We start from the raw sequence: 25,292 nt of genomic DNA, 5'->3' as shown, positions 1-25,292 counted from the left end.
AGGACTGCGCTTGCCAATGGCGGGATTCAATTTCTATTAAACCCAGCAAACGGCAGCGGAGAGAATAGGAGGGTACAGGAACGGAGTAACCGTGAAGAAATCTACGTACTGCGAAGCGCGTAAATTGCCTCTGAGCTCTCTCTAGTCTCTGCATAGCAGTACCTGCAGCTGGAGTCCACACGACGCAGGCATAATCAAGAACGGATCGAACCCAGCAACAGTACAGTGCCTTAAGACAAAGAGGATCGCGAATTTCCGAAGACATGCGCATAATGAGGCCTAATGCTCTGTTCGCTTTATTGATCACATGGTTGGTGTGAGTAGCGAACGAGAGACCCTCATCCAACCAGACCCCAAGATCTTTTACAGTGGATTCCCTGCTTATTTGGGTACCACATAGGTAATAGTCCCAAGACAGCCGGGCAGCAGCAGGTCTCCCGAAAGAGATGACGCAACATTTAGGTGGGCAGAGCACCAGTCCATTATGCAAACACCACAGAGAGAAATTGTTTAAAAAACTCTGGAGAGATCGACAATCGTAGGACGAGGACACGGGAAGAAAGATTTTTATATCGTCAGCATAAAGGAGATGTCCATCAATTGGGAGAACATTGATGCAGTCATTGATAAAAAGGGAGAAAAGGATAGGACTAAGTGCACTTCCCTGAGGGACACCAGACAAGCCCACAAATGACGAAGAAAAGGAGTTGTCCAATCTAACTGTATAGGATCTATTCGAGAGAAAGGATCCCAACCAAGCTAAAATTGGACTACCAAATCCAAGTTTCGCGAGTTTTGCTAAGAGCAAAACATGGGGCAAACTATCGAAGGCTGCTTTAAAGTCGGTATAAATTACGTCTACTTGACTTTTACGAACGATATGGGACATCACAAAAGACACAAAACACATAAGATTTGTCGAAGTAGAACGTTTAGGCATAAAGCCATGCTGGTGGGGAGAAATGTACTTAGTCACTATAGGAAGGATATACGATTGGACGATGGATTCACAGAGTTTAGACATAGCACAAAGGATTGCGACACCACGAAAATTGGACGCGACTGAACGATCTCCTTTTTTAAAGATAGGACATATCCAGGAAGTTTTCCAAATAGATGGAAAACTACCATCACGAAACGATCTTGAAAACAGACGAAGCAAAATTGGCGCAAAAAAGGCACTACATTTCTTTAGGACACAGGATGGTATTCCATCTGGACCTGGTGCAAAAGAAAATTTAAGTTTTGTTAGGGCTTGTAGAACCACTTCAACATTTAGTTCGACTGTGTTACAACTAAAAACGTTGCTAGGTGTGAGGGACAAGCTTTCCGAGAGAGACACTGTACTGCTGCATGGATCAACGAACACGCCAGAAAAATGCCTAGCGAACAGTTCGCAGCAGCCAGGGGGTGTATCAGCCACGTCATTGCCCAGGGAAATAGTGGAGGGGATGCCGTTGGTTTTGCGACGAGCATTGACATAACGCCAGAATGATCGAGGGCCACTGGAAAATCTAAACTGAAGGCGTGCCAGGTATGATTTATAGCATGCCCTGTTATAGATACGGTATGCAGTCGAAGCGTATTTATAGACTTGTATGGCATGGGATGTACGAGTACGTCTTAGAGCCCGGAACGAGCGTTTCTTGTCAGCTTTAAGAGCTCTAAGACACCTGTTCGACCACAACGGGTTGGAGGGAGGGTATTGAAAAGGACAGCAAGAGGCAAAGGATGAAAGGATAACATTGTTCAGTTGAGTCACGGCGTCGTCAATTGTTGCAGCAGATTCGATGAAGTTAAAGTCCGAGTTAGCTACGATCCGTACGAAGGTAGGGTAGTCAAGTTTACGAAAATTAAAACGTCTGATTCTGTTCATGTCAGGATTTCGATGAATGTGTCTGGTTGGAGCCGGTATGATCGATGGGATTGACAAGGTAAATTCCAGTCCAGGATGGTATTTGTCCAGTTTAAGCAGCGGTGTAGATGATTCCCAGACATTAGAGCAGGACGATGCGGCCAAAGGATTGGCAAAAATAAGATCGAGTTGGCGGTTGATCACATTTTTCACTCCCGAAATCTGTGACAGTCCATTAAGGGTCATACCGTCTGTAAGTAGCCAGTCGTTACCGGAAGTTGAAGCAGGAATGTAGCATTTGGTGTCCGTAGGCGATACGCTCCAACAGAGATTTGGGGTGTTAAAATCACCCAGCAGCAGCAGCAAATCAGAGGGTTTCATCCGCTCTAAAATTACACTTACGCTCTCGTGTAGAGCATGCAGGATGGATTCACTATTTCTACGATCAGGCGGGATGTAAATTACACCGATGAACACCGATACATGGTTCATCTTGATACAAATCCAGGTAAGCTCGAGCGATGGAAAAGTATGCGTAACTTCAGAAGTGGTGAGAATAGCAGAGCATGCGATCAATACTCCACCGCCCCGAGAGCAAAGACTGTTATCCATATTTCGATCGCCAGCGACAGCCCGACCTTGAATGATATAAAGGTGAGTGTGCTCATATCGCGATCCCGTGGCAGCAGCTTTATTACTGTGACGTCATCGATGCCTAATTGGTGAGCGACCATTATTTTTACATCAGCGTCCGTGACCGTTTTGCGATGCGGGTCAAATACAACCAAAATTTCGGTTCCTTTGGTGGGACCGTTGGTAAGGCACGAGACGGTGTTAAGATGGGAGCCGTGCATAAAAGCAATGGTGCGGCACTGTCGGTAGAAGATGTTTTCGGTGGAGTGTAATCAACAAGCCTACGTTTAGGCGCATTACGTTTCGGAGCATTCCTCGATGTGCTAGTGTCACTATTTCGTGTACTGAGCGGTGTGTAAGTGTTGCAGAGAGTAGGTTGCATATCCAACAGGTGAGCGTTTTGCAATACAGGCTGCGTGATGGTGTGCGAATTAGCGTCTCATTTGTTGACCGTTGTCTGAATGTCGCTTTTAATTGCAGCAAACGATTCTGATAAGCGACGATCAAATTCATTCAACAACACCGTTTTAAAGTTGGACAGAATATCCGTAAACTCCTCCAGCAGCGTGGCTTTGCAGCCTCGTAGGGCGGTACAGCTCGCGCAGGACCACGATGATTGTGATCCTGGTTTCAGGATTTCAGTCAAAACTTCATCCGAGATCCCCAGACAAGCTTGATGGTAGGTGTTATTGCATAGACCAGCACACAAGTAAACACTTTCTCCCATTACCGATTGCAGACACGAAGGACACGATGCGGCCATAGCGACGAACTGCAGATGCAACTAACAGCAAACAGGAACGATAAACAAACGCAAATAACTGCTTCAGATTCACAGGAGGATCTCTCGGGATATAACAGGAATGATCACCAGGAAACAACACAGACCATGTATATGCACAGATAACGATAAGTTACGATTTGCACACAAAAATACTGGTAAAAAACAGAGCGTGAGATAGCCACAAGCGAACGATCAGAATGACAGATCAGAACGAACACATTAGCCAAGACACATTAGCCAAGACACATTAGCCAAGACACCTAAGCCAAGACACCTTAGCCAAGACACCTTAGCCAAGACACATTAGCCGAAACAGATTAGCCAAGACACATTAGCCAAGACACATTAGCCAAGACACCTTAGCCAAGACACCTTAGCCAAGACACATTAGCCAAGACACATTAGCCAAGACACCTTAGCCAAGATACATAAGCCAAGACACATTAGCCAAGACACATTAGCCAAGACACCTTAGCCAAGACACATTAGCCGAGACACATTAGCCAAGACACCTTAGCCATGACACATTAGCCAAGACACATTAGCCTAGACACCTTAGCCAAGACACATTAGCCAAGACACCTTAGCCAAGATACATAAGCCAAGACACATTAGCCAAGACACATTAGCCAAGACACCTTAGCCAAGACACATTAGCCGAGACACATTAGCCAAGACACCTTAGCCATGACACATTAGCCAAGACACATTAGCCTAGACACCTTAGCCAAGACACCTCCGCCAAGACACCTTAGCCAAGATACATAAGCCAAGACACATTAGCCAAGACACTTTAGCCAAGACACCTTAGCCGAGACACATTAGCCAAGACACCTTAGCCAAGACACCTTAGCCAAGACACCTTAGCCTAGACACCTTAGCCAAGACACATTAGCCAAGACACATTAGCCGAGACACATTAGCCAAGACACATTAGCCAAGACACATTAGCCAAGACACCTTAGCCAAGACACATTAGCCGAGACACATTAGCCAAGACACATTAGCCAAGACACATTAGCCGAGACACATTAGCCAAGACACCTTAGCCAAGACACCTTAGCCAAGACACATTAGCCAAGACACATAAGCCAAGACACCTTAGCCAAGACACATTAGCCAAGACACATTAGCCAAGACACCTTAGCCAAGACACCTTAGCCAAGACACCTTAGCCAAGACACAATAGCCAAGACACATAAGCCAAGACACCTTAGCCAAGACACATTAGCCAAGACACCTTAGCCAAGACACATTAGCCAAGACACCTTAGCCAAGACACCTTAGAGAAGACACATTAGCCAAGACACATTAGCCAAGACACATTAGCCAAGACACCTTAGCCAAGACACATTAGCCGAGACACATTAGCCAAGACACCTTAGCCAAGACACCTTAGCCAAGACACATTAGCCGAGACACATTAGCCAAGACACCTTAGCCAAGACACCTTAGGCAAGACACATTAGCCAAGACACATTAGCCAAGACATATTAGCCAAGACACATTAGCCGAGACACATTAGCCAAGACACCTAAGCCAAGACACCTTAGCCAAGACACCTTAGCCAAGACACATTAGCCAAGACACATTAGCCAAGACACATTAGCCAATACACATTAGCCAAGACACCTTAGCCAAGACACATTAGCCAAGACACCTTAGCCAAGACACCTTAGCCAAGACACCTTAGCCAAGACACATTAGCCAAGACACATTAGCCAAGACACTTTAGCCAAGACACATTAGCCAAGACACATTAGCCAAGACACATTAGCCAAGACACATTAGCCAAGACACATTAGATAAGACTCCTTAGCCAAGACACCTCAGCCAAGACACATTAGCCAAGACACCTTAGCCAAGACACTTTAGCCAAGACACATTAGCCAAGACACATTAGCCAAGACACATTAGCCAAGACACATTAGCCAAGACACATTAGCCAAGACATCTTAGCCAAGACACATTAGCCAAGACACATTAGCCGAGACACATTAGCCAAGACACCTTAGCGAAGACACCTTAGCCAAGACACATTAGCCAAGACACATTAGCCAAGACACCTTAGCCAAGACACCTTAGCCAAGACACATTAGCTAAGACACATTAGCCAAGACACATTAGCCAAGACACATTAGCCAAGACACATTAGCCAAGACACATTAGCCGAGACACATTAGCAAAGACACCTTAGCCAAGACACATTAGCCAAGACACCTTAGCCAAGACACATTAGCCAAGACACATTAGCCAAGACACACTAGCCGAGACACATTAGCCAAGACACATTAGCCAAGACACATTAGCCAAGACACATTAGCCAAGACACATTAGCCAAGACACATTAGCCAAGACACATTAGCCAAGGTACATTAGACAAGACACATTAGCCAAGACACATTAGCCAAGACACATTAGCCAAGACACCTTAGCCAAGACACATTAGCCAAGACACCTTAGCCAAGACACCTTAGCCAAGACACCTTAGCCAAGACACCTTAGCCAAGACACATTAGCCAAGACACATTATTTATTAATTTATTTATTTATTTATTTATTTATTCGTCAAATTGTCTGCCGCATGGGTTTAACAATGGTTCTAACAAGCTAGGGGAGTAGGAAGAAAGGGATATGGAAGATGTTGTAAGAGGAAGCAAGATTGATTATAAGGGGAAAGTGGAATTATTAAGGAGGCGAGTGCGAAAGTGGGAAATGGGAACGTTGAAATCGAACAGGTGATAGTCTCTGTTAAAAGCAGCGCATGCTCTTAACCAGGGATCATTCTGGCCAAAAACCGAACGGCGGGTTGGAATAAAGATGGGAGGCCTGTCGCGAAGTCTGCGAGAGGGAACATACAGTGGTAGGGAAGATAAAAGGGAAGGAACATCGAAATCGCCGGAAAGGATGCAGGCAATGAAGTAGGACTGCGCTTGCCAATGGCGGGATTCAATTTCTATTAAACCCAGCAAACGGCAGCGGAGAGAATAGGAGGGTACAGGAACGGAGTAACCGTGAAGAAATCTACGTACTGCGAAGCGCGTAAATTGCCTCTGAGCTCTCTCTAGTCTCTGCATAGCAGTACCTGCAGCTGGAGTCCACACGACGCAGGCATAATCAAGAACGGATCGAACCCAGCAACAGTACAGTGCCTTAAGACAAAGAGGATCGCGAATTTCCGAAGACATGCGCATAATGAGGCCTAATGCTCTGTTCGCTTTATTGATCACATGGTTGGTGTGAGTAGCGAACGAGAGACCCTCATCCAACCAGACCCCAAGATCTTTTACAGTGGATTCCCTGCTTATTTGGGTACCACATAGGTAATAGTCCCAAGACAGCCGGGCAGCAGCAGGTCTCCCGAAAGAGATGACGCAACATTTAGGTGGGCAGAGCACCAGTCCATTATGCAAACACCACAGAGAGAAATTGTTTAAAAAACTCTGGAGAAATCGACAATCGTAGGACGAGGACACGGGAAGAAAGATTTTTATATCGTCAGCATAAAGGAGATGTCCATCAATTGGGAGAACATTGATGCAGTCATTGATAAAAAGGGAGAAAAGGATAGGACTAAGTGCACTTCCCTGAGGGACACCAGACAAGCCCACAAATGACGAAGAAAAGGAGTTGTCCAATCTAACTGTATAGGATCTATTCGAGAGAAAGGATCCCAACCAAGCTAAAATTGGACTACCAAATCCAAGTTTCGCGAGTTTTGCTAAGAGCAAAACATGGGGCAAACTATTGAAGGCTGCTTTAAAGTCGGTATAAATTACGTCTACTTGACTTTTACGAACGATATGGGACATCACAAAAGACACAAAACACATAAGATTTGTCGAAGTAGAACGTTTAGGCATAAAGCCATGCTGGTGGGGAGAAATGTACTTAGTCACTATAGGAAGGATATACGATTGGACGATGGATTCACAGAGTTTAGACATAGCACAAAGGATTGCGACACCACGAAAATTGGACGCGACTGAACGATCTCCTTTTTTAAAGATAGGACATATCCAGGAAGTTTTCCAAATAGATGGAAAACTACCATCACGAAACGATCTTGAAAACAGACGAAGCAAAATTGGCGCAAAAAAGGCACTACATTTCTTTAGGACACAGGATGGTATTCCATCTGGACCTGGTGCAAAAGAAAATTTAAGTTTTGTTAGGGCTTGTAGAACCACTTCAACATTTAGTTCGACTGTGTTACAACTAAAAACGTTGCTAGGTGTGAGGGACAAGCTTTCCGAGAGAGACACTGTACTGCTGCATGGATCAACGAACACGCCAGAAAAATGCCTAGCGAACAGTTCGCAGCAGCCAGGGGGTGTATCAGCCACGTCATTGCCCAGGGAAATAGTGGAGGGGATGCCGTTGGTTTTGCGACGAGCATTGACATAACGCCAGAATGATCGAGGGCCACTGGAAAATCTAAACTGAAGGCGTGCCAGGTATGATTTATAGCATGCCCTGTTATAGATACGGTATGCAGTCGAAGCGTATTTATAGACTTGTATGGCATGGGATGTACGAGTACGTCTTAGAGCCCGGAACGAGCGTTTCTTGTCAGCTTTAAGAGCTCTAAGACACCTGTTCGACCACAACGGGTTGGAGGGAGGGTATTGAAAAGGACAGCAAGAGGCAAAGGATGAAAGGATAACATTGTTCAGTTGAGTCACGGCGTCGTCAATTGTTGCAGCAGATTCGATGAAGTTAAAGTCCGAGTTAGCTACGATCCGTACGAAGGTAGGGTAGTCAAGTTTACGAAAATTAAAACGTCTGATTCTGTTCATGTCAGGATTTCGATGAATGTGTCTGGTTGGAGCCGGTATGATCGATGGGATTGACAAGGTAAATTCCAGTCCAGGATGGTATTTGTCCAGTTTAAGCAGCGGTGTAGATGATTCCCAGACATTAGAGCAGGACGATGCGGCCAAAGGATTGGCAAAAATAAGATCGAGTTGGCGGTTGATCACATTTTTCACTCCCGAAATCTGTGACAGTCCATTAAGGGTCATACCGTCTGTAAGTAGCCAGTCGTTACCGGAAGTTGAAGCAGGAATGTAGCATTTGGTGTCCGTAGGCGATACGCTCCAACAGAGATTTGGGGTGTTAAAATCACCCAGCAGCAGCAGCAAATCAGAGGGTTTCATCCGCTCTAAAATTACACTTACGCTCTCGTGTAGAGCATGCAGGATGGATTCACTATTTCTACGATCAGGCGGGATGTAAATTACACCGATGAACACCGATACATGGTTCATCTTGATACAAATCCAGGTAAGCTCGAGCGATGGAAAAGTATGCGTAACTTCAGAAGTGGTGAGAATAGCAGAGCATGCGATCAATACTCCACCGCCCCGAGAGCAAAGACTGTTATCCATATTTCGATCGCCAGCGACAGCCCGACCTTGAATGATATAAAGGTGAGTGTGCTCATATCGCGATCCCGTGGCAGCAGCTTTATTACTGTGACGTCATCGATGCCTAATTGGTGAGCGACCATTATTTTTACATCAGCGTCCGTGACCGTTTTGCGATGCGGGTCAAATACAACCAAAATTTCGGTTCCTTTGGTGGGACCGTTGGTAAGGCACGAGACGGTGTTAAGATGGGAGCCGTGCATAAAAGCAATGGTGCGGCACTGTCGGTAGAAGATGTTTTCGGTGGAGTGTAATCAACAAGCCTACGTTTAGGCGCATTACGTTTCGGAGCATTCCTCGATGTGCTAGTGTCACTATTTCGTGTACTGAGCGGTGTGTAAGTGTTGCAGAGAGTAGGTTGCATATCCAACAGGTGAGCGTTTTGCAATACAGGCTGCGTGATGGTGTGCGAATTAGCGTCTCGTTTGTTGACCGTTGTCTGAATGTCGCTTTTAATTGCAGCAAACGATTCTGATAAGCGACGATCAAATTCATTCAACAACACCGTTTTAAAGTTGGACAGAATATCCGTAAACTCCTCCAGCAGCGTGGCTTTGCAGCCTCGTAGGGCGGTACAGCTCGCGCAGGACCACGATGATTGTGATCCTGGTTTCAGGATTTCAGTCAAAACTTCATCCGAGATCCCCAGACAAGCTTGATGGTAGGTGTTATTGCATAGACCAGCACACAAGTAAACACTTTCTCCCATTACCGATTGCAGACACGAAGGACACGATGCGGCCATAGCGACGAACTGCAGATGCAACTAACAGCAAACAGGAACGATAAACAAACGCAAATAACTGCTTCAGATTCACAGGAGGATCTCTCGGGATATAACAGGAATGATCACCAGGAAACAACACAGACCATGTATATGCACAGATAACGATAAGTTACGATTTGCACACAAAAATACTGGTAAAAAACAGAGCGTGAGATAGCCACAAGCGAACGATCAGAATGACAGATCAGAACGAACACATTAGCCAAGACACATTAGCCAAGACACATTAGCCAAGACACCTAAGCCAAGACACCTTAGCCAAGACACCTTAGCCAAGACACATTAGCCGAAACAGATTAGCCAAGACACATTAGCCAAGACACATTAGCCAAGACACCTTAGCCAAGACACCTTAGCCAAGACACCTTAGCCAAGACACATTAGCCAAGACACATTAGCCAAGACACCTTAGCCAAGATACATAAGCCAAGACACATTAGCCAAGACACATTAGCCAAGACACCTTAGCCAAGACACATTAGCCGAGACACATTAGCCAAGACACCTTAGCCATGACACATTAGCCAAGACACATTAGCCTAGACACCTTAGCCAAGACACATTAGCCAAGACACCTTAGCCAAGATACATTAGCCAAGACACATTAGCCAAGACACATTAGCCAAGACACCTTAGCCAAGACACATTAGCCGAGACACATTAGCCAAGACACCTTAGCCATGACACATTAGCCAAGACACATTAGCCTAGACACCTTAGCCAAGACACCTCCGCCAAGACACCTTAGCCAAGATACATAAGCCAAGACACATTAGCCAAGACACTTTAGCCAAGACACCTTAGCCGAGACACATTAGCCAAGACACCTTAGCCAAGACACCTTAGCCAAGACACCTTAGCCTAGACACCTTAGCCAAGACACATTAGCCAAGACACATTAGCCGAGACACATTAGCCAAGACACATTAGCCAAGACACATTAGCCAAGACACCTTAGCCAAGACACATTAGCCGAGACACATTAGCCAAGACACATTAGCCAAGACACATTAGCCGAGACACATTAGCCAAGACACCTTAGCCAAGACACCTTAGCCAAGACACATTAGCCAAGACACATAAGCCAAGACACCTTAGCCAAAACACATTAGCCAAGACACATTAGCCAAGACACCTTAGCCAAGACACCTTAGCCAAGACACCTTAGCCAAGACACAATAGCCAAGACACATAAGCCAAGACACCTTAGCCAAGACACATTAGCCAAGACACCTTAGCCAAGACACATTAGCCAAGACACCTTAGCCAAGACACCTTAGAGAAGACACATTAGCCAAGACACATTAGCCAAGACACATTAGCCAAGACACCTTAGCCAAGACACATTAGCCGAGACACATTAGCCAAGACACCTTAGCCAAGACACCTTAGCCAAGACACATTAGCCGAGACACATTAGCCGAGACACCTTAGCCAAGACACAATAGCCAAGACACATTAGCCGAGAAACATTAGCCGAGACACATTAGCCAAGACACCTTAGGCTAGACACATTAGCCAAGACACATTAGCCAAGACATATTAGCCAAGACACATTAGCCGAGACACATTAGCCAAGACACCTAAGCCAAGACACCTTAGCCAAGACACCTTAGCCAAGACACATTAGCCGAAACAGATTAGCCAAGACACATTAGCCAAGACACATTAGCCAAGACACCTTAGCCAAGACACCTTAGCCAAGACACATTAGCCAAGACACATTAGCCAAGACACATTAGCCAAGACACCTTAGCCAAGATACATAAGCCAAGACACATTAGCCAAGACACATTAGCCAAGACACCTTAGCCAAGACACATTAGCCGAGACACATTAGCCAAGACACCTTAGCCATGACACATTAGCCAAGACACATTAGCCTAGACACCTTAGCCAAGACACCTCCGCCAAGACACATTAGCCAAGATACATAAGCCAAGACACATTAGCCAAGACACTTTAGCCAAGACACCTTAGCCGAGACACATTAGCCAAGACACCTTAGCCAAGACACCTTAGCCAAGACACCTTAGCCTAGACACCTTAGCCAAGACACATTAGCCAAGACACATTAGCCGAGACACATTAGCCAAGACACATTAGCCAAGACACATTAGCCAAGACACCTTAGCCAAGACACATTAGCCGAGACACATTAGCCAAGACACATTAGCCAAGACACATTAGCCGAGACACATTAGCCAAGACACCTTAGCCAAGACACCTTAGCCAAGACACATTAGCCAAGACACATTAGCCAAGACACATAAGCCAAGACACCTTAGCCAAAACACATTAGCCAAGACACATTAGCCAAGACACCTTAGCCAAGACACCTTAGCCAAGACACCTTAGCCAAGACACCTTAGCCAAGACACCTTAGCCAAGACACAATAGCCAAGACACATAAGCCAAGACACCTTAGCCAAGACAGATTAGCCAAGACACCTTAGCCAAGACACATTAGCCAAGACACCTTAGCCAAGACACATTAGCCAAGACACATTAGCCAAGACACCTTAGCCAAGACACCTAAACCAAGACACCTTAGCCAAGACACATTAGCCAAGACACCTTAGCCAAGACACATTAGCCAAGACACATTAGCCAAGACACCTTAGCCAAGACACATTAGCCAAGACACCTTAGCCAAGACACATTAGCCGAGACACCTTAGCCAAGACACATTAGCCAAGACACATTAGCCAAGACACCTTAGCCAAGACACCTTAGCCATGATACCTTAGCCAAGACACATTAGCCAAGACACCTTAGCCAAGACACCTAAGCCAAGACACCTTAGCCAAGACACCTTAGCCAAGACACATTAGCCAAGACACATTAGTCAAGACACATTAGCCGAGAGACATTACCCAAGACACCTAAACCAAGACACCTTAGCCAAGACACATTAGCCAAGACACCTTAGCCAAGACACATTAGCCAAGACACATTAGCCAAGACACATTAGCCAAGACACCTTAGCCAAGACACATTAGCCGAGACACCTTAGCCAAGACACATTAGCCAAGACACATTAGCCAAGACACCTTAGCCAAGACACCTTAGCCATGATACCTTAGCCAAGACACATTAGCCAAGACACCTTAGCCAAGACACCTAAGCCAAGACACCTTAGCCAAGACACCTTAGCCAAGACACATTAGCCAAGACACATTAGTCAAGACACATTAGCCAAGACACATTAGCCAAGACACATTAGCCAAGACACCTTAGCCAAGACACCTTAGCCATGATACCTTAGCCAAGACACATTAGCCAAGACACCTTAGCCAAGACACCTAAGCCAAGACACCTTAGCCAAGACACCTTAGCCAAGACACATTAGCCGAGACACATAAGCCAAGACACATTAGCCAAGACACATTAGCCAAGACACATTAGCCAAGACACATTAGCCAAGACACCTTAGCCAAGACACCTTAGCCAAGACACATTAGCTAAGACACCTTAGCCAAGACACCTTAGCCAAGACACATTAGCCGAGACACCTTAGCCAAGACATCTTAGCCAAGACACATTAGCCAAGACACATTAGCCAAGACACCTTAGCCAAGACACATTAGCCAAGACACATTAGCCAAGACACATTAGTCAAGACACATTAGCCAAGACACATTAGTCAAGACACATTAGCCAAGACACATTTGCCGAGACACAATAGCCAAGACACATTAGCCAAGACACATTAGCCAAGACACCTTAGCCAAGACACCTAAACCAAGACACCTTAGCCAAGACACATTAGCTAAGACACCTTAGCCAAGACACCTTAGCCAAGACACATTAGTCAAGACACATTAGCCGAGAGACATTACCCAAGACACATTAGCCAAGACACATTAGCCAAGACACATTTGCCGAGACACCTTAGCCAAGACACATTAGCCAAGACACCTTAGCCAAGACACATTAGCCAAGACACATTAGCCAAGACACATTAGCCAAGACACATTCGCCAAGACACCTTAGCCAAGACACCTTAGCCAAGACACGTTAGGCAAGACACATTAGCCAAGACACCTTAGCCAAGACACATTAGCCAAGACACCTTAGCCAAGACACATTAGCCAAGACACATTAGCCAAGCCACATTAGCCAAGACACATTAGCCAAGACACCTTAGCCAAGACACATTAGCCAAGACACCTTAGCCAAGAAACATTAGCCGAGACACCTTAGCCAAGACACATTAGCCAAGATACCTTAGCCAAGACACCTTAGCCAAGACACCTTAGCCAAGACACCTTAGCCAAGACACATTAGCCAAGACATATTAGCCAAGACACATTAGCCGAGACACCTTAGCCAAGACTCCTTAGCTAAGACACCTTAGCCAAGACACCTTAGCCAAGACACATTAGCAAAGACACCTTAGCCAAGACACCTTAGCCAAGACACATTAGCCAAGACACATTAGCCAAGACACCTTAGCCAAGACACCTTAGCCAAGACACCTTAGCCAAGACACATTAGCCAAGACACATTAGTCAAGACACATTAGCCAAGACACCTTAGCCAAGACACATTAGCCAAGACACATTAGCCAAGACACCTTAGCCAAGACACCTTAGCCAAGACACCTTAGCTAAGACACCTTAGCCAAGACACATTAGCCAAGACATATTAGCCAAGACACCTTAGCCAAGACACCTAAGCTAAGACACATTAGCCAAGACACATTAGCCAAGACACCTTAGCCAAGACACCTTAGCCAAGACACATTAGCCAAGACACCTAAGCCAAGACACCTTAGCCAAGACACCTTAGCCAAGACACATTAGCCAAGACACATTAGCCGAGACACATTAGCCAAGACACATTAGCCAAGACACATTAGCCAAGACACATTAGCCAAGACACATTAGCCAAGACATATTAGCCAAGACACATTAGCCAAGACACATTAGCCAAGACACCTAAGCCAAGACACCTTAGCCAAGACACCTTAGCCAAGACACATTAGCCAAGACACATTAGCCGAGACACATTAGCCAAGACACATTAGCCAAGACACATTAGCCAAGACACATTAGCCAAGACATATTAGCCAAGACACATTAGCCGAGACACATTAGCCAAGACACATTAGCCAAGACATATTAGCCAAGACACCTTAGCCAAGACACCTAAGCTAAGACACATTAGCCAAGACACATTAGCCAAGACACCTTAGCCAAGACACATTAGCCAAGACACCTAAGCCAAGACACCTAAGCTAAGACACATTAGCCAAGACACATTAGCCAAGACACCTTAGCCAAGACACCTTAGCCAAGACACATTAGCCAAGACACATTAGCCGAGACACATTAGCCAAGACACATTAGCCAAGACACATTAGCCAAGACACATTAGCCAAGACACATTAGCCAAGACATATTAGCCAAGACACATTAGCCAAGACACATTAGCCAAGACACCTAAGCCAAGACACCTTAGCCAAGACACCTTAGCCAAGACACATTAGCCAAGACACATTAGCCGAGACACATTAGCCAAGATACCTTAGCCAAGACACCTTAGCCAAGACACCTTAGCCAAGACACCTTAGCCAAGACACATTAGCCAAGACACCTAAGCTAAGAAACATTAGCCGAGACACCTTAGCCAAGACACATTAGCCAAGATACCTTAGCCAAGACACCTTAGCCAAGACACCTTAGCCAAGACACCTTAGCCAAGACACATTAGCCAAGACATATTAGCCAAGACACATTAGCCGAGACACCTTAGCCAAGACACCTTAGCTAAGACACCTTAGCCAAGACACCTTAGCCAAGACACATTAGCAAAGACACCTTAGCCAAGACACCTTAGCCAAGACACATTAGCCAAGACACATTAGCCAAGACACCTTAGCCAAGACACCTTAGCCAAGACACCTTAGCCAAGACACATTAGCCAAGACACATTAGTCAAGACACATTAGCCAAGACACCTTAGCCAAGACACATTAGCCAAGACACATTAGCCAAGACACCTTAGCCAAGACACCTTAGCCAAGACACATTAGCCAAGACACCTAAGCCAAGACACCTTAGCCAAGACACCTTAGCCAAGACACATTAGCCAAGACACATTAGCCGAGACACATTAGCCAAGACACATTAGCCAAGACACATTAGCCAAGACACATTAGCCAAGACATATTAGCCAAGACACATTAGCCGAGACACATTAGCCAAGACACATTAGCCAAGACACCTTAGCCAAGACACCTTAGCCAAGACACATTAGCTAAGACACCTTAGCCAAGACACCTTAGCCAAGACACATTAGCCGAGACACCTTAGCCAAGACACCTTAGCCAAGACACATTAGCCAAGACACCTTAGCCAAGACACCTTAGCCAAGACACCTTAGCCAAGACACATTAGCCGAGACACATAAGCCAAGACACATTAGCCAAGACACATTAGCCAAGACACATTAGCCAAGACACATTAGCCAAGACACCTTAGCCAAGACACCTTAGCCAAGACACATTAGCTAAGACACCTTAGCCAAGACACCTTAGCCAAGACACATTAGCCGAGACACCTTAGCCAAGACATCTTAGCCAAGACACATTAGCCAAGACACCTTAGCCAAGATACCTTAGCCAAGACACATTAGCCGAGACACCTTAGCCAAGACACCTTAGCCAAGACACGTTAGCCATGACACCTTAGCCAAGACACATTAGCCAAGACACCTTAGCCAAGACACCTAAACCAAGACACCTTAGCCAAGACACATTAGCCAAGACACCTTAGCCAAGACACATTAGCCAAGACACATTAGCCAAGACACCTTAGCCAAGACACCTTAGCCAAGACACATTAGCCAAGACACCTTAGCCAAGACACCTTAGCCAAGACACCTTAGCCAAGACACCTTAGCCAAGACACATTAGCCGAGACACCTTAGCCAAGACACATTAGCCAAGACACATTAGCCAAGACACCTTAGCCAAGACACCTTAGCCAAGACACATTAGCCAAGACACCTTAGCCAAGACACCTTAGCCAAGACACCTTAGCCAAGACACATTAGCCGAGACACATAAGCCAAGACACATTAGCCAAGACACATTAGCCAAGACACATTAGCCAAGACACATTAGCCAAGACACCTTAGCCAAGACACCTTAGCCAAGACACATTAGCTAAGACACCTTAGCCAAGACACCTTAGCCAAGACACATTAGCCGAGACACCTTAGCCAAGACATCTTAGCCAAGACACATTAGCCAAGACACCTTAGCCAAGATACCTTAGCCAAGACACATTAGCCGAGACACCTTAGCCAAGACACCTTAGCCAAGACACGTTAGCCATGACACCTTAGCCAAGACACATTAGCCAAGACACCTTAGCCAAGACACCTAAACCAAGACACCTTAGCCAAGACACATTAGCCAAGACACCTTAGCCAAGACACATTAGCCAAGACACATTAGCCAAGACACATTAGCCAAGACACCTTAGCCAAGACACATTAGCCGAGACACCTTAGCCAAGACACATTAGCCAAGACACATTAGCCAAGACACCTTAGCCAAGACACCTTAGCCATGATACCTTAGCCAAGACACATTAGCCAAGACACCTTAGCCAAGACACCTAAGCCAAGACACCTTAGCCAAGACACCTTAGCCAAGACACATTAGCCAAGACACATTAGTCAAGACACATTAGCCAAGACACATTAGCCAAGACACATTAGCCAAGACACATTTGCCGAGACACAATAGCCAAGACACATTAGCCAAGACACATTAGCCAAGACACCTTAGCCAAGACACCTAAACCAAGACACCTTAGCCAAGACACATTAGCTAAGACACCTTAGCCAAGACACCTTAGCCAAGACACATTAGTCAAGACACATTAGCCGAGAGACATTACCCAAGACACATTAGCCAAGACACATTAGCCAAGACACCTTAGCCAAGACACATTAGCCAAGACACATTAGCCACAGTGGAGACAGTAAGTTAGTTCACTAAAGCAGACGTGTTTTTGTGCGGCTCTCTGAGAATTTTGAGTTATCCATATGTTTTACGAAGCTTTCCGCTGGTTGGTATAGCAAAGTCAAATGCGCGCAAATAACATTCTTAGTGAAAAGAGTGGGACACCGTGCTTGATGTGATCAGCTGTGATATCGGTCAGTAAAGCTGCGTCAAGCGAAACGAATTCTATCTTGACGCACTTAATTTGTCGTCGTTTTCGTCCGTGGTAGGGTGCATGTGTGAGTGTCATCTGTAACCCCCACATCTGTTCCTCTACGGGAGTTAGTGCGTGATCTCCTTTTTTTGTGTACGAAGTGTTTTTTCTTTGCTGCGAGCTACGTGATTGGTGGACGTCTTACAAAGTGTAGTGATTCGGTGATAAAGTGATTTCGTCGTGAGTGGCGGTTTTAAGCATGTTTACGCCAAGGTTACAAGCAAAATCGGGTTCACTGCGTTAAGTTACGACCGGAATAGTGTATGTGAGATCATCTCCGATCCTTACGTACATTGTGGACTAGTGCGTAAGTGGCTTAGTGTAACCATACGACCATTCCCCGCCGTCCTGTCCGGGTCGAAAGAGAGTGAGTACCCTCCCCGGCTAAAGGCCGGTTTGCACACGACTGGCCCGGTGAGTACTTTTGTTTTTGTCTTGTGAGTACCTCGCCATCTGATGAACGGGAATGAAGCGAAGCAAGGCAGCTTTCAGTCTACACTGAAAGACTTCGGCTCCTTATTTGTAAGGAGCACAAAGACGATGAGATCACCACCAGGTGAAGATAGGCAGCACGCCGCTTCGCCAGTTGTCGACGCGGTCACCGAAGTATTGGATGCAGAGGAAGATCATGCCGTCAAAGTGGTAGAGGAATCCGTGGTCGAGTCGGAAACGGTCTTTTCCCCAAAGGTTGTGACACCTCGTTCAAAAAACGATGAGGCAGGAAAAATCGGTAGTATTTTGCAGGAAGCCCTGTGTACGGCAAGAGAACTTCACCTCTTCACCAAGGACAGGAACAATGTGCATGCTCCGATTAAAAAGATGGCAGTGAGACTTCTGTCGGTCTTAACCAACGCGGAGCGTGAAATGGTGACGCTAAAGATACGTGCAGAACGTGCAGAAAAAAGCGTACAAGATGCCTTGAAGGACGGCCAACCTTTACATACGCCGGCTTCCTTCAAAAGGGGTAGAAATGTTCGCACGCCGGAGGAGGTCACGGAAATCCAGAAGAGAGCAAAATGCGATGTTCAAAGCACGTCGGCAACGGCTCCCGAGAGCAACGTTGATGAGCAATATCAGTGGAGCACAGTGGTTAAAAAAGGCAAAAAGAAGCCCAACCTCCCAGAGTTCGAAGTAAACCGCACGCAGTCTGTTCTAAGACGCCACAGAGCAGAGGCTATAGTTGTGTCGGTAAATGAAGCCAGTTCACATGCGGAGATACTTCACAAATTAATGGCAGACCCATCGCTGCACTCGCTCGGAGAAAATGTGACCAGGGTCCGTCGCACGCAGAACGGAAAACTTCTCTTCGAACTAAAGAGAAGCGAGGGGATTAGTGGCGCTACCTTCGAGGAGCAACTAAAACAGTCAGTAGGCGCTGCAGGGGAGGTTAAAGTGTTAAGCCAGTTTGACACTATAGAGTGTCGCTACATCGACGAAGAAGTGCAGGTCTCCGACGTTGAGCGTGACCTGAGAAAACAGTTCGACTGTGAAGGCGTAAAGCTGGAGGTGGTATTAAAGCCATCGTACAATGGCATGCAGACGGCTCGTATAAAGATGCCGGTCAAGCTTTCGTCCCTTGTGATGCAGGCGGCTCGGGTCAAAATCGGTTGGTCAATCTGTCCGGTTAGACTGGTTACACAAACAAACAGATGCTTCCGCTGCTGGGACTTTGGCCACCAGGCGCGTAACTGCAATGGACCAGACAGGACTGAAAACTGCATGCGCTGCGGCGAGAAAGGGCACTTAGCAAGAACCTGCAATAAACCCTCGAAGTGTGTCCTGTGCGCGCCGGGAGATAACGCACACCAGACTGGCGGTCCATACTGCTCGGCGGTCAGAAAACCACCACCAGTATGGAAGTAGTTCAACACAACCTGAACCACTGTAAAGCGGCCCAAGACCTGCTTAGCCAAGTGGTGAAGGAAGAGAAAGGAGATGTGGCGCTCTTATCCGAACCATATCGAATTCCAAGAGGGTGCAGCAACTGGGCATTCGATCCCTCTGGCACTGCCGCAGTCTGGGCGTGCGGAGCGTTACCGATCCAAAGTATAGTTTCCTGCTGCTTCGACGGCTTCGTTATCGCGACAGTAAATAACGTCACCTTCTGTAGCTGCTACGCTCCTACAGGTACTCCTATGATGAAAAGTTTGCACAGATGCTAAGTAGGCTGACAGATGAACTAGGTGACTTGAAACCGGTAGTAGTTGCTGGAGATTTCAACGCTTGGGCCACTGAATGGGGCAGTAAGCTAACAAACAACAGGGGAAATGCGGTTTTGGAGCTCCTAGCGAGGTTCGACCTGGTGGTCGCAAATGTGGGCTCCACTCCAACCTTCGAGAGAAATGACAGAACATCTGTTATAGATGTGACGTTCTGTAGCCCGTCCCTGGCAAGCGCGATGAACTGGAGAGTGAGCGATGCATTCACTCTTAGTGACCACAGGGTGATACGCTACAAGGCCGTTAGCCAGCGCGCCATATGCGCACGGTTCACGTGGTTTACCACATGGAAAAGGCATCATTTTGATGATGCCAAATTCCACGACGCCCTGCGCATGGGTGGTTTTGCAGACTGCACCTCTGCCGCTGATATCGTCTCTGCAGCTACCACAGTCTGTGATGCCACCATGCCGCGGAAAATACCAGGATCGCGTCAGAAACGGTCAGCTTACTGGTGGAATAGCACCATTGCTAGATTGCGTGCCCGTTGCATCGAAGCTCGAAGGATATTGCAACGCTCAACCACGACGTTACGCAGAGAAGAGTTGAAAGCTGCCTACATCTCTTCTAGGTCGAACCTTACGCGTGAGATCAAGTCCAGCAAGCGACGGTGTTTTAATGCTCTTTGTGAAGAGGCAAATAGCAATCCCTTCGGGGCGTACCGTCAATTATTGGGCAAGCTTTCGGGACACGATTTCCCCCGAGAAAGATGTCCCCATAAACTAAAAAGCATAGTTGAAGAGCTCTTTCCCTGCCACGAGAAACCGATCTTGAGTGAAACCTTTCGTTCTCCAGTAGTGATTCCCGATTCGGTAACCATCGACGAAATATTGAAGGCAACGGATAGGCTGAAACTGGGCAAGGCTCCTGGCCCCGATGGTATTCCGGTCGAAGCGACCGTGGCCGCTATCAAAGTACATCCAGAAGTTTTCCGGAACGTTTTCCAACGTTGCTTCAATACTGGCCACTTCCCCTCGGTGTGGAAGAGACAGAGGCTCGTCCTCCTCCCGAAACCCGGGAAACCACCTGGTGCCTCGTCATCGCTAAGGCCATTAGGGGTTATTGACAGCTTCGCTAAAGTATTAGAGATACTGATACTAAACCGCTTAGTGGTCCTCACGGAAGGAATCATTGGTCTGTCGGACAGGCAGTTTGGGTTCCGGAAGAAGCGGTCTACTGGAGACGCGGTTGCTGCAGTGCTGGAGAGGGCGCGCAACGCTTTCGCGAGGAAGCGAACGGGAAATCGCTACTGCGCAGTTATCACGCTAGACGTGAAGAACGCGTTTAACAGCGCCAGTTGGGAAGCCATAGCACTCGCTCTGGACAACATGATGGTACCCCCGTACCTCTGCAGGCTGCTCAGGAGCTATCTAGAGCAACGAGTGCTTATGTACGACACCGAACGAGGCATTCAGTCAATGGACATCAAGGCTGGAGTTCCACAAGGTTCGATCCTCGGTTCAACTTTGTGGAACGTAATGTACGACGGAGTTCTGCGCCTCAAACTACCTCCAGGAGCGGAGTTGACTGGTTTCGCCGATGATATCGCTTTAACGGTCCTTGGCGAATCTATAGAAGAGATCGAGTTCCTCGCCTCCGACTCTGTAGGTATAGTAGAGTCATGGATGCGAAGCGTTAAACTAGGCATGGCGCATAACAAGACGGAGTTCCTGTTGATCAGCAGCCATAAGGTGATTAAAACAGCGCGCTTTCGCGTGGGCACGGAGCTCATTGCTTCCGTACGGCAACTGAAGTACCTGGGAGTGGTCATCGACGATCGTCTTAGCTTCCGGAAGCATCTCGAGTACGCCTGCAGCAATGCCACCAAGGCTGCAAATACGTTGATGTCGATCATGCCAAACACTGGTGGTCCCAAGAGTAGTAGCAGACGACTTCTCGCCGATGTAGCTACTACACGCCTGAGATACAATGCCGGAAACTGGGCGCATATTCTGGCGGTTAAGGCGAATCAGCGTGTTGTAAATAGGGTGTACCGGTTGCTAGCGCTGAGAGTGATCTGCGCCTATAGGACAACTTCGTACTCGGCGGCATGTGTGGTGGCTAATATGATGCCTATTTGCATCATCTTGGCAGAAGACTGTGAGTGTTCCGGAGGTAGCGGCATTAAAGGAGCGAGAATGTCCAGGTCCTCCGCTAGGACTATATCCAGGGCGAAGTGGCAGGCAGAATGGGACCTCTCCACCAAAGGACGTTGGACACATGCACTAATCCCGAACTTAGCGGTATGGATTGATAGGAAGCATGGAGAAGTGAATTTCTTTGTGACCCAATTCCTTACTGGCCATGGGTGCTTCAGGAGTTACCTTCACAAGTACCAGCACACAAGTTCCTCGAGGTGCCCAGTATGCGTGACCGTAGATGAAACAGCCGAACACGTGCTCTTCCACTGCCCCAGATTTGTCGACGAACGGCATGAAGCCAGTGAAAAGTGTGGTTCAACAATCAACAAAGGCAACCTGGTCGAGCTAATGATCGAGGACTGCAGAAAGTGGGATGCCGTGGCATTAGCTATGCGATTGATCGCCACAAAACTTCAGCACGCCTGGAGGGTGGACCAAAGACTTGGCCGAGTGTGAAGGGAGTTACGTGTGATGTGTTTTGCTTCATGTGCTTTATGTGTCAGTGTGTGTTTGAGTGTCGGTGAGTACTTGTGGATACTGCAAGTCTTGAACTGAACCCTGAATGTACGTCTCGTCCCGTTGAATAGTCTATGGTGTTAAGTTAAGGTGTGGACTAAGTCCATTGTAGAGCCCCACCCGTGAAGTTATACCGCGAGGTGATCCCGTGGGTGGTGGCAGCAACAATACGTGGCCAAGGAGAGTTTTTTTTACTGGGTAAAAATCCCATGTCACCGTTGGTGGTGTCTAAGAAGATTTTATCTCTCCTTGAAAAAAAAAAAAAAAAAAAAACCTTAGCCAAGACACGTTAGCCATGACACCTTAGCCAAGACACATTAGCCAAGACACCTTAGCCAAGACACCTAAGCCAAGACACCTTAGCCAAGACACATTAGCCAAGACACCTTAGCCAAGACACCTTAGCCAAGACACATTAGCCAAGACACATAAGCCAAGACACATTAGCCAAGACACATAAGCCAAGACACCTTAGCCAAGACACCTTAGTCAAGACACCGTAGCCAAGACACCTTAGCCAAGACACCTTAGCCAAGACGCATTAGCCAAGACACCTAAGCCAAAACACCTTAGCCAAGACACCTTAGCCAAGACACATTAGCCAAGACACATTAGCCAAGACACATTAGCCGAGACACCTTAGGCAAGACACCTTAGCCAAGACACCTTAGCCAAGACACCTTAGCCAAGACACATTAGCCAAGACACCTTAGCCAAGACACATTAGCCAAGACACCTTAGCCAAGACACATTAACCAAGACACATTAGCCAAGACACATTAGCCACGACACCTTAGCCAAGACACCTTAGCCAAGACACATTAGCCAAGATACATTAGCCAAGACATATTAGCCAAGACACATTAGCCAAGACACATTAGCCAAGACACATTAGCCAAGACACATTAGCCAAGACACATAAGCCAAGACACCTTAGCCAAGACACCGTAGCCAAGACACATTAGCCAAGACACCTTAGCCAAGACACCTTAGCCAAGACACCTTAGCCAAGACACATTAGCCAAGACACATTAGCCAAGACACATTAGCCAAGAAATATTAGCCAAGACACCTTAGCCAAGACACATTAGCCAAGACACCTTAGCCAAGACACCTTAGCCAAGACACATTAGCCAAGACACCTTAGCGAAGACACCTTAGCCAAGACACCTTAGCCAAGACACATTAGCCAAGACACATTAGCCAAGACACATTAGCCAAGACACCTTAGCCAAGACACCTTAGCCAAGACACCTTAGCCAAGACACATTAGCCAAGACACATTAGCCAAGACACATTAGCCAAGACACATTAGCCAAGACACATTAGCCGAGACACCTTAGCCAAGACACATTAGCCAAGACACTTTAGCCGAGACACCTTAGCCGAGACACCTTAGCCGAGACACATTAGTCAAGACACATTAGCCAAGACACCTTAGCCGAAACACCTTAGGCAAGACACCTTAGCCAAGACACCTTAGCCAAGACACATTAGCCAAGACACATTAGCCAAGACACATTAGCCAAGACACATTAGCCGAGACACATTAGCCGAGACACATGAGCCAAGACACATTAGCCAAGACACCTTAGCCAAGACACCGTAGCCAAGACACCTTAGCCAAGACACCTTAGCCAAGACGCATTAGCCAAGCAACCTAAGCCAAGACACCTTAGCCAAGACACATTAGCCAAGACACATTAGCCAAGACACATTAGCCAAGACACATTAGCCGAGACACCTTAGGCAAGACACCTTAGCCAAGACACCTTAGCCATGACACATTAGCCAAGACACCTTAGCCAAGACACATTAGCCAAGACACCTTAGCCAAGACACATTAGCCAAGACACCTTAGCCAAGACACATTAGCCACGACACCTTAGCCAAGACACCTTAGCCAAGACACATTAGCCAAGACACATTAGCCAAGACACCTTAGCCAAGACACCTTAGCCAAGACACATTAGCCAAGACACATTAGCCAAGACACATTAGCCAAGACACATAAGCCAAGGCACCTTAGCAAAGACACCTTAGCCAAGACACATTAGCCAAGACACCTTAGCCAAGACACTTTAGCCAAGACACCATAGCCAAGACACATTAGCCAAGACACATTAGCCAAGACACATTAGCCAAGACATATTAGCCAAGACACCGTAGCCAAGACACCCGGCGCGTGAGTTGCACCTGTACACTAAGGATCGCAACAATGTCCATGCGCCGATAAAGAGGATGTCGGTGAAAATATTGAATGCTCTTAGCAACGTGGAACGTGAGCTTGCTACCTTGAAGCTGCGAGCAGAAAGAGCGGAAAAGGCACTAAGCTATGCTGAAGCAACCCGCGATTCATCGGCTACTCCTGTTATCCCTCCGGCAGGCCCCTCGAAACGTGGGAGAAACCAGAGAACACCGGAGGCCGATGTAGAAGGACAAAAGAAGCAGAAGAGCAATATCACGGAGAAGAAAATGCCGACTTCAGCCGATGAAAGCAGCGAGTATCAGTGGAATACTGTTGTAAGGAAAAAACAGCAGAGACCAACACCCGCAGAAGAAAAACATGCTGCTTGGACTTATCCTCCATCGAAGCCGCAAGTGCGTCCGAAAACAGAAGCCATAGTGATCGGGCTTAACGAAAAAGATTCCTACGCGGATATCTTACGGCGTGTTAAGACAGACCCAAAGCTA

General features: G+C 46.9%; 1 protein-coding gene and 1 long non-coding RNA gene across 2 annotated transcripts; one reads left to right on the top strand and one right to left on the bottom strand.

The window, feature by feature from the left end:
* The first annotated feature begins 2,776 nt into the window (after window positions 1-2,776).
* On the top strand, window positions 2,777-3,487 carry LOC125774395 (uncharacterized). Its single transcript, XR_007420875.1, has 2 exons — window positions 2,777-2,879; window positions 2,969-3,487. It is a non-coding gene; the product is annotated as an uncharacterized LOC125774395 (long non-coding RNA).
* A 2,387-nt stretch (window positions 3,488-5,874) lies between these two features.
* Window positions 5,875-11,329, bottom strand: LOC125774392 (uncharacterized). Its single transcript, XM_049444621.1, has 3 exons — window positions 11,240-11,329; window positions 7,018-10,063; window positions 5,875-5,882 (listed from the first exon to the last, which is right to left on the bottom strand). The coding sequence occupies exons 2-3, from the start codon at window positions 8,660-8,662 to the stop codon at window positions 5,875-5,877; spliced, it is 1,653 nt and encodes a 550-aa protein (XP_049300578.1). The 5' UTR covers window positions 8,663-10,063; window positions 11,240-11,329.
* Window positions 11,330-25,292: the final 13,963 nt, after the last annotated feature.

The sequence above is a fragment of the Anopheles funestus genome, unplaced genomic scaffold (genome assembly GCF_943734845.2).
Source record: "Anopheles funestus unplaced genomic scaffold, idAnoFuneDA-416_04 scaffold_52_ctg1, whole genome shotgun sequence".
Classification (NCBI taxonomy): Eukaryota; Metazoa; Arthropoda; class Insecta; order Diptera; family Culicidae; genus Anopheles; species Anopheles funestus.
This window is presented reverse-complemented; position numbering and strand designations above follow the sequence as displayed.

What these genes read in the sequence shown, in the direction of transcription:
- LOC125774392 (XM_049444621.1), bottom strand. Translation starts at nt 8,662, where the DNA reads ATGGATAACAGTCTTTGCTCTCGGGGCGGTGGAGTATTGATCGCATGC.